Source organism: Gekko japonicus, unplaced genomic scaffold (assembly GCF_001447785.1).
Source record: "Gekko japonicus isolate JY-2015 unplaced genomic scaffold, Gekko_japonicus_V1.1 scaffold789, whole genome shotgun sequence".
Classification (NCBI taxonomy): domain Eukaryota; kingdom Metazoa; phylum Chordata; class Lepidosauria; order Squamata; family Gekkonidae; genus Gekko; species Gekko japonicus.
Genome location: NW_015177032.1, coordinates 528,786 through 539,339, shown reverse-complemented (window position 1 = coordinate 539,339; position 10,554 = coordinate 528,786). Strand labels below are relative to the sequence as shown.

The window sequence follows — 10,554 nt, the reverse complement described above, 5'->3', positions numbered from 1 at the left end:
TTCAGCAGGGTGCTTTAATAAAGGGAATGGGACCGTGGACTATACTATTGTACATAGTACATATTATCTGTTTGCTGTAAGTATTGTCCTGCTCCCACTGTATTGTCTCCTACTTGTGTTATACCCGTTTCTGCATTTTTTAACATAATGTGTCTAAAACTTTGGACTTTGTTAGAAATGTCCATAATCTTACTTCAATGCATCGCTTATTATATGTCTAATTCTTTTGACCGCATTGACATACACTGTGTAATCTGCCTTGATTCTTAGTGAAAGGGGAGAACGATAAATAAAAAAAAATTCAATTTAATTTAATTTTGTCCTAAATTTTGTTGTTGTTGTTGTTTAGTCACAGTGTCGAGTCCTACTCTTTGCAACCCCATGGACTTGATCCCGCCAGGCCCTCCTGTCTTCCGCCGTCCTCTGGAGTTTGCTCAATTTCATGTCCGTTGCATCGGTAACACCGTCTAACCATCTCATCCTCTGCCGACCCTTTCTGTTTGCCCACATATTGATCTCAACCCTAGGGCTTGTTAGTCTGTATGTGCCGTACTGGGGATGAAGTGTTGGATGTGTCCTAAGGGTTGGGAAGCAAGAACTCAGTATGCCTCATGCATCCCAGGACTTCCAGTTCTTCTACGACATGGGGTGTCTCAGGATATGCCACCCCCTTCCAGGTTCCTGTGGTCATCAGCTTCTTGGCTCAGAAAGCTGAAACAAGATGTCCAGGACTCCCTTTCTTGCCGATGCAAATTCTGCTTGGATGTCGGGACAAGTATGCTTTTCATTAGGCTTGGTGGCAAGAGGACATGAAGCAACCTTCCCAGACTTCTGATAGCCGAAGTGCACTGTCTTGTCTAAATTCAGACTGAAGGTATGCATCACCCTTACTCTGAAAAGATCTACACTTCAAGGTTTGGTTCTGGTGGCCCGGGCCTCACATTCACAGAAGGCCTTGATTTTAGACTTTCGACATTATCTCTGAATGAAGTTATGTGTACAGTCACAGAAATAGACTGGCAGGACTGAAAGAAGAAGGCATTCATCACACAACTTTAAACTAGTGCACCATGACCAGGCCACACTGCCAGTAGTGCACTGTAGTCCACGCTGACTGTAGTTGACAACTCCAGGTTGGGGAATTCCTGGAGATTTGGGGGTGGAGCCTGGGGAGGGTGGGGTTTGGGAAGGGATGGATCTGCAAGGGGATATAATGCTATAGAGTCCACCTTCCAAAGCAGCCATTTTCTCCAGGGGAACTGATCTACATCGGCAGAGGAAAAGTTCTGGGAGGTCTCTGGGCCCACCTGGAGGATAGCAACCCTACGTGCATACTATGAATTACTATCCTCCTCTGTCGGTGGGACCACAAAAAATGAAAAACACCTGGGCCTCCCATGACCTCTGAGAGGCCCTGACACTTGGCACATCTTTAAAAACTGCTGGGAAGACCCCGGTGCTTCAGGAGCCAAGCAAAACATTTTGTTCATGTGCGTGCATGCGTGTGTGCATGCATGCACTCTTGCTCTTCATTAGAGGGTTGTTGGGGGGAGGTAAAATAGAGAAGAGGCAAATCCTGAACTTCTTGGAGGAAGGGCGGGGTTAAAATGTCCTTTGTGTTATGGGCTGTCCAGTCACTTCTGACTTAAGGTGACCCTATGAACTAATGACCTTCAAAACAGCCTATCACTGACAGCCTTGTTCAGGTCTTGCAAACTGAGGGCCATGGCTTCCGTGACTGAGTCAATCCATCTAATGTTGGGTCTTCCTCTTTTCCTGCTGCCTTCAGCTTTTCCTTGCATTATTGTCTTTTCCAGGGACTCTTGTCTACTCATGATATGACCAAAGTGTAATGTATTGGAACGATTACATGAATCACCTCATAGGACTCCCATGTTAAGCTTCGAGCCAAACCAGGGCTCCTCTGAACGAACTTCCTATTGGTCGCTCTGCAACAGCGACCAATCAGAACTGTGCCATTCCCTGCGAGGGAAAGACTCCCATTGGTCTTTAACTCATCAATCTCATTGGTTGTTAAATGTAAATAGGTGTGGCTATATTAGCCCGGTAATGTTTAAAAGGAGGCTAGCTCCCAATGTTAAACTGTTCTGGTTTCTTACTGAGTTGAGTGCTTGTTCGTTACTTCCAATAAAGCTGAATCACTTGCTGAATCACTCTACGAGTCCTTTGTTAGCACGATCTAACAATTGGCGACGAGGATGGGATGTTAGAGCAGGTAGGCAGCCCTGCGGACATCCACACTTCGGACTCGGAAGAAAGCGAGCAGAGCACAGCAGCCGATCCGGCGGAGGCGCCACCAGCTCCGGTGCCCAAGTCTCCCACGATGGCTGGAAGCCAGAAGTTCGAGTGCTTCGAACCCTCCTCAGAAGACTGGGACTCCTACCTATCCAGGTTCAAGTTCCATCTGGAAACGCATGACATTACTGACGAGGCCAAGAAACGAGCATGCCTCCTGAGTTCCTGCGGGAAGGGAACCTTCGACATAGCCATGTCGTTGATGGCCCCAACGGATATGAAAACTGTCTCCTACGCTGACATCACAAAGAAGCTTAAGGCCCATTTTTCTCCACAACCGTCGGAGATCGCCTGCCGGCACGCTTTTTACAAGCGGAACCAGGCCGGAGGCGAGACCATCGCAGATTTCGTGGCGGCCCTTCGCAAAGCCGCACGACCATGTAATTTCCACAACGTGGAGGAAGCCCTCAGAGACCGTCTCGTCTGCGGTCTCAAAGATGAAAGGCTGCAACAGAGGCTGTTCGCCCGCACCACCCTGACCTGGGCAGTGGCCTACAAAGAGGCCGTGGCCGCGGAAGCAGCGGAGAAGTCCACAAAGGAGGTCCGCCAGCGGGTGGCAGAGCCCAGTATACACGCTCAACGAGACAGCGAGGGCGAAGACGCGGATGATGACGTCAACGCCTTTAAACTTTAAAGACTTGCAAACGGAGATGATGATGGAAGATTCTCGGCATGCACTTGAATGAACTGGAATACTAACATGAACTGACTAATCCTCTGACTTATTGGTTAAAACTGAAATGTGGAATTAAAACTAACTGAATACTAACTGTTGATCTCTACTCTTGGGTTTTTAGTTATAGTGTGGGTTTGATTTTCTGTCTTTTAATCCCGGGGTTCTATTTCCTTCCCTTCTTATCTGTCTTATAGTTTGTAGGTGTGACAAAAAATAAATAAAGCTACCCTGTTTTCAGGGGATTAAAAAAAAGAGAGAGAGAGAGAGTGAACAAACATGTGGACAAGGGGGACCCAATAGATGTTTTTTACCTTGACTTCCAGAAAGCTTTTGATAAAGTTCCTCATCAAAGGCTCCTAAGTTTTTTGTTTTTTTTTAATTTCTTTTTTTTTAATTGATATTCAAGATAATACATTTTACAGATAAACAGTTGAAATTGTCTTCTAACACATGAACACGGGGTTAAACAATAAAAAGACACTCAGAAATTTACATAATAACAGTGCAATTTACATTTTAACTAGAGTCATTGTTCAGTGTTTCTACCAGTGCCTAGGAAAACCAATATATTGATGACAAAAATCATATAGCCCACCTAATTAAACAACATTATTTTAAAATTCGCATGGGCTATACTGTCCCATTCAAAGTTGTCCAAAGTTATTTTTTCTAAGATGGGGTTCCAAATGCTGAGAGGGTTATAGAATGCACATTCATTCTTAATGGTCGAGTCATATATTGAGATATTTTCAATCATAAATATGTCCCAAATTTTCGTAATCCATTGTTTCAGAGTTGGCGGTTTCTTGTTTTTCCAGTTTTTAGCGATTGTCATTTTAGCTGCTGTCAATAGTAAGTTGATAAGTTGTTTTGTTCTTTCAGGTGGACGAATTTGTGGCCACAAGTGAAGTAGCAGCATTTCCGGAGACAAAGGTAAGTCAATATTAGTAAAGTTTTTAATGTGTGTTAATATCAGACTCCAAAATTTTTGTATTTCTTTGCAGGTCCACCAATTATGGTAGTAGTCGGCTTTAACTCCGCAACCCTTCCAGCACTGTGGAGAAACCGAGGGATAGATATGGGTTAATTTGGCTGGAGTTAAATGCCATCTGGTGAGTAATTTCCAGTTCATTTCTTGTATGCTTATAGATCTTGAGAGTTTTGCTTGAGTCCTCCAAATTTCTTCCCATTGCTCGTCTGAGAGTTGTATCTTAAGGTCAGTATTCCAAGCTTTTTGATAATTATGCAAATTTTGGTTATGTGTAGATAGTATGATTTTATACAGTTTTGCAATAAGTCCTTTTTTTGGTGTTGATTTTCCTAAGATCTTCTCTAAGTCGGTAGCCGGTGATTTACTGGCGGCTAAAAAGCCAGATGTTTGAGTTAGATTTTGAACCTGTAGGTATTCAAACCAGTTAATTTTGACTTGATATTTCGCCTCTAATTCTTGTTTTGATAGTAACTTGCCCTTTAGTATTACATCCTGGATTCTGTTTATATTATTTGTTCTCCATGTTTCGAAGGAACTTGGTTTTTCTGCTGGTTTGAACCATTTTTGTCGTGTGAAACAGCTGAATTTTGAACGATTGTGGAGGAGAGTCGGTTTTAAATCATACCATGTCTTAACTGTCGCTTTCAGAAATAGATTGTTAGTCTGACAATCAGCTTCTTTGTAATTTCGGTGCCAAAGTAGTTCGTGGAAAGAGAGTTCCGAGAGGCTCGCTTCCTCGATATTTGCCCAGTCCAGAGTGTTATTGTTATGGTATTGTCGTATTGCGGCCGCTAGGATTGCTGCTTTTCTATAGCTTTCCAAATCAGGTACCGCTAGACCACCATTACGTCTTGGAGCTTTCATGGTGTGGTACGCAATTCTAGCTGGTTTCTTACTCCATACAAAAGAGTTGAGATCCCGTTGCCATTTCTTGACTTGTTGAGGTGGTATATTGATTGGCAAAGTTCTGAACAGGAAGAGATACTTGGGTAGGATAAAGGATCTAGCAATCATTATCCTGTCTAGCCACGATAGAGGTTTAACATTCCAGGCCGTCATGGTCTGTTTAACTTCGTTGTAAATTTCTCCATGGTTTAACTCGGAGATTTTAGAAAGATCTAAAGGGATTTTTACACCTAGATATCGAAAATTATTCTGAATCCATTGAAAGGTGAAGGCGGTTTTGATCTGGCTTTCCTCTGTTTTAGTTATTTTGATTGGGTAGACCATTGTCTTGCTGTGATTAACCTTTAGACCTGTTACGGCTGCGAAGTCATGCAAGGAGTTTTGAATAGCATTCAGTGATTCTGTGGGATTACTGACATATAAGATTACGTCGTCTGCAAATAAACTTAGTTTGTAGGGCTGTTCTGCGATTTGTATTCCTTGAAACCCTTTATCCGCTCTCAATACACACGCCAAAGGTTCAAGAGCAAGAACAAAGAGAATAGGGGACAGGGGGCAACCTTGCCTTGTACCCCGGTGCAATGTGAATTCCTGAGATTGGTCGCCATTAATTAAGAGTCTGGCCCTGGGTTTTTTGTAAATTGCTTGAATGGTGTTTTTGAATATTGGGCCAAAGTTCATTACATCAACTAATGTTCTTAGAAATTGAATTTCAAGGGAATCGAACGCTTTTTCGATATAGATAGCCATTAGTAGTGAACTATGCGATGTCTTTTGGTTGCAATGGTGAATAACATCGATTGTCTTCCGAATATTGTCCGCGATGTCTCTGGAGGGAATGAATCCAGACTGATCTTTCTGAATGTAGTTGGCGATGATGAGTTGTAAACGCGAAGCGATGACTGCTGTGAAAATTTTATAATCAACGTTTAACAGCGAGATTGGTCTATATGATTTGGGGTCAGCCCTGTCTTTGTCTTTCTTTGGGATTAAGATGACATTAGCAGAGTGCCACGATAAGGGCAGCATTCCAGAGTTTCTGATATGATTGCACGTTTTGAGAAGAGGGTTGATTAATTGCTGCAAGTATACTTTATAAAACTCGGGAGAAAACCCGTCCGGGCCGGGAGCTTTGTTATTTCTAAGTTTCTTTATTTCCATTTCGATTTCTTTGTCCGAAATTGGGGCTTCCATTATTATGCGATGTTCATCAGTTAATTTAGGAAGGTTGGGCACCGAATTTAAGTATTCTTCAATTTGTAGAGGGTTTGGATTGCTTGTTGTATACAAGGTTTCATAGAATGATTGTATTGTTTCAATTATTGTTTTGGTGTCAAGATGTAGCTTGTTGTGATGGTCTTTAATCTTTCCGATATATCGGTCAGTTTCCTTTTTTTTGAGTCTCCACGCAAGTATTTTCAATCTTTTAGAGTTGTTATTTTGATACTTTTTACGGTGATTAAAATCTTCTTTTAGTATTTCAGTTGTTTCTATTGCTTCTAGTTTCTTTCTGGCTTCCAGGAGTCTTTTGTACGATTTTTTATTGCCCGTCTGTTTGTGGTTATTTTCTAACTTCTTGATTAATTCGTTAAGCTCACCTTTGATCTTTGTCTTCTCTTTCTTACAGGCTGCTAGAAGGGAAATACAGTGCCCCCTGATGACCGCTTTTGACGCATCCCATACTGTTAAAAAATTAACATCAGATTGTGAGTTTATTTCAAAGTATTTTGTAATCTCATGCCGTATGGATTCTTGAGTTTTAATATCATATAATAAAGCTTTGTTGAGTTTCCATGATCGTTGGTGATTCCCCGAGTTTTGTAAATTAAATGAACCGACAACTGGGGCGTGGTCCGACCATTTTTGGATTCCAATGTATGACGATATTGATTGTCTTATTAATTGTTTCGAGATCAGAATGTAGTCGATTCTTGAGTGTGATTTGTGTCGAGATGAGTAGAATGTGTAATCTCTAGTGTTTGCGTTTTTTATCCTCCAAATATCGTGCAGATCAAATTTTTGCAAAATTAGCTCCAATTGGTTTTTTGTGCAGGGCTTCTGTGGTTTGCACGAGTGGGATTTATCGAGGTATTTACTCATTAAATAGTTCAGGTCGCCACCCAGTATTATCGGACCTGTATGGAACTTGTCAAGTTTTTTCAGCGTATCATTGATGAATTTACATTGCCTAACGTTAGGTGAATAGATGGAAGCAAAAGTGATCGGTTGGTGTTTAATATGACCTTTGATAAAAATATATCTACCATTTTCATCTCTTTCCAGAGCTTCTAATTTGAAATTCGTGTTGGCCGAAATAAGGATTGCTACACCTCTTGCCTTTGTTGTGCCATGGGCCAAGTATTGAGAAGTGAACCAGTTTGCAGGCATTACACGTTCTCCCTTTTAAAAAAAAATTTCTTGTAAGAATAAAATGTTGACATTTTGTTGTTTCATATCATTTGCTATTCTCTTTGCCTTAATTTTGTTGTTCATGCCCTGACAGTTAAGGGTTATTACTTTCAGGTCTTCCATAATAAAATAATTGGTATGGCTTGACTCATTGTGTGTTTCTGTTTTTTGTGATAAGGTTTTCTGTCTTGCGTATTTCTTATGGTTTTTATATTAACTACTTTCAAAATTTGAAACCGAGTTCTATAAACGAAGTGCATTCTATAACTCTCAGGGAAAACTAACTTCCTTGTTAAAATCGAATTTATCTTTAGTAACCTTTGTTTGATCATGTGTACCCAGACGAATTTAACAACATACTGTAAATTAATAGAATAGAGTATTTTGTGGTATAGATTATCATGTCTTCTCTCAATTATCTTATGTCTCTTTTCAATAATTTGGCATTTGAGAGTGATTTTACCTCTCTCTGCGATCGTCTTAAGTTGTAGTTTACAGGCTACTATGAATTTTAGGTTTGGTAGCAGTGTCAGATGTTTTAACCGCTCTGAAAATATACAATTTTTATGTGAGAACTTCTTCCATAAACACCACTAACCACCTTAAACAGTACCATTTGGTGATAGAAAACATTGCTAAGGGGTAGAGAACAATCTTAGGGCTTACCCGCCCCCCCCCGCCTTTAGTATGGTTGGAAATAAGCACTCCCGTTTATAAATGCTCCTTTAAATTGACTAAAATTTAACCTGCTAACCCTTCAGAGATATCATGTAGCATCTTACTGGCACGTAGATCATAGCCTATCAAAAGATATTGAATATTTTAATGATCGTATGAAATTCTTCTTCTTGACGTTGTTCTTTTCCACCTCTGTGGGGTAGTTTGTCGGGACCTCTTCCTTGAAGCTTGTTGCTCCGTTTCCATTTCTGTGACGGGGTTGAGGCCAAGTGCTAGCAGCAGGCTTTCTCCTTCATCAATATTGATAGCTTGATGAGTGGAACCATTTTTTCTGACTTGAAGAGCACCTGTCGGGAGCCATCTATATTTTATATCTGCTTCTGCAAGACGTGTCGTGATCTGCTTTAGGGACCTTCTGATCGCTAGGGCTTCAGGGGCCACATCCGGGAATATCGCTATACGATTTCCATTAAAGTCTAAATCGGAAGCAGACTTGGCCCGTTTAAGAATGTTGAATTTTTGGGAAGTGGAGTCCAATTCTACTAAAAAGTCTCTGGGACCTTTGCTGTCTTTAGAGGTTTTCACTCCAATTCTGTGTGCTCTAGTTAATTTTGGGGCATCATTGGCTTCCAATTGTAATGAGGCGGTCATCCATTGAGTTAGGAATGTAATAGGATTTTCGTCCTTTTCAGCATTTTCCGGAAACCCTCTGAGTTTAATCAGTTTCTCTCGCGACCGGTGTTCCAGGTAAAGAATTTTTTCGCGCGACCACGCTTCAGCTTCCTGGAGATCTCTGATATCCTCATTAGTTGCTGTGGCTGCTTCAAGAGCTGTATCCGCTGTGAGTGCCACGTTTTGAATAGAGTTTTGCAGCGCTTCTATTTGGTCTGTGATTGGTTTCAAAGCAATGTTAATGGAGTCGTGGATCTCTGATTTTATTTCCGCTTTAATCATTTGAAAGCTGTCTATTAGGTCCTGCTTTGTGAGCGGGTCGCTGTTTTGTGTGCCTGTCTGTGTGCCGGTCGCCATTTTGGAAGCGCAGGCCCGGTTTTGTTTTCGTCTTTTCTTAAGGTTATAAAACGGCTTACCGCTTCAGGACGTAATCGCTGGCTGCGGGGTGCCTTTAGCTCGCCGGCACTTGCTTTGTAATCGAGGGAGCGCTTGTTTTTTGATGTTTTCGGCGGGGAGAAGAGCGCGGGTGCCCGGGAGATCGTTCAAAGGGCCTCCGTCGCCGTCGCGCCCGAAGCCCCGCCCCCCCTCACAACCGAAGGTGCGCATGTTTGAAAAAGGGGACAAGGTTCTTGCACGGAATTATGCTAATGGTCACTTATGGCTCCCTGGGGTAATATCCAACTCTGTGGGTACTCGCATGTATGTGGTGCAGTTGGCTGACGGTCGAATATGGCGGCGCCACATAGATCAGTTAAGGAGGCGTTGGGCTAAGGACAGCGCTGACTCTCCGACGGCTGAATCCTCTGACGTTGAGTGGAGACCCCCAGAGCAGGCGGTGAGTACCGAACTGCCCGGTACTGTCCCCGAGTCAGGGCAGACCCCTGTGTGCGGGGCTGAAACCCCAGTAGAGTTTGTGCCTGAACCAGGCTGTATTGAACCCCACACTGGCTCACAACCTTGTGTGCCCATAAAGCCTGCACCGCTTCGCAGGTCTCAGCGTACGCGGCAAATGCCGACTTATCTCAAGGACTATGATTGCAATAAAGTGTTTTGGAATAGCTGATTTACAAAGGCTTGACTTGACTGTATGTAAATAATAAAACAAGGGTATGTTGTTTTAACTTAGGGGGGAGGAATTGTAATGTATTGGAACGATTACATGAATCACCTCATAGGACTCCCATGTTAAGCTTCGAGCCAAACCAGGGCTCCTCTGAACGAACTTCCTATTGGTCGCTCTGCAACAGCGACCAATCAGAACTGTGCCATTCCCTGCGAGGGAAAGACTCCCATTGGTCTTTAACTCATCAATTTCATTGGTTGTTAAATGTAAATAGGCGTGGCTATATTAGCCCGGTAATGTTTAAAAGGAGGCTAGCTCCCAATGTTAAACTGTTCTGGTTCCTTACTGAGTTGAGTGCTTGCTCGTTACTTCCAATAAAGCTGAATCACTTGCTGAATCACTGTACGAGTCCTTTGTTAGCGCGATCTAACACAAAGTACGATAGGCTCAGTTTAGTCATTTTAACTTGTAAGGAGCAGGGGTCATTTCCTGCAGGAGCGCACAGGAGCGGAGCTACGGCAGTAAAGAGCCCAGGGGGCGGGCACATGCAACAAGCCCCACCCCCTGCTCCCAGCAGCCCCGGGCCACGAGAAGCATGAGGATCTGCATGTCCCCCCCCCATAGCTAGCAATCCAAAACAGTCCAATGGAGCCTGAGCAGTGGGTGTTGCCTTCTGACATACTTCCGGTGATGCCAGGGGGTGTGGCATATACAAATAAGTTAATGAGTTATGCTAATAAGCTCCTGCACCTCTTTTTCTACGAAATGATCCCTGGTAAGGAGAGTTCAGGCTTGATTTGATCTAGAATCCACTGGTTTGCCTTTTTGGTCATTCCATGGTAT

At 42.7% G+C, this 10,554-nt stretch overlaps 1 protein-coding gene across 1 annotated transcript in view; it reads left to right on the top strand.

Annotated features, from left to right (window-relative positions):
- The window catches only part of LOC107124469 (uncharacterized protein K02A2.6-like), a gene marked incomplete at its 5' end in the record, with an annotated part of 55,472 nt that extends 46,393 nt beyond the window's left edge, over nt 1-9,079 (top strand). Inside the window, 3 exon segments of the mRNA XM_015427943.1 lie at nt 3,875-3,925; nt 6,517-6,595; nt 9,048-9,079. Coding sequence (XP_015283429.1) covers nt 3,875-3,925; nt 6,517-6,595; nt 9,048-9,079 — 162 coding nt within the window.
- Nucleotides 9,080-10,554: the final 1,475 nt, after the last annotated feature.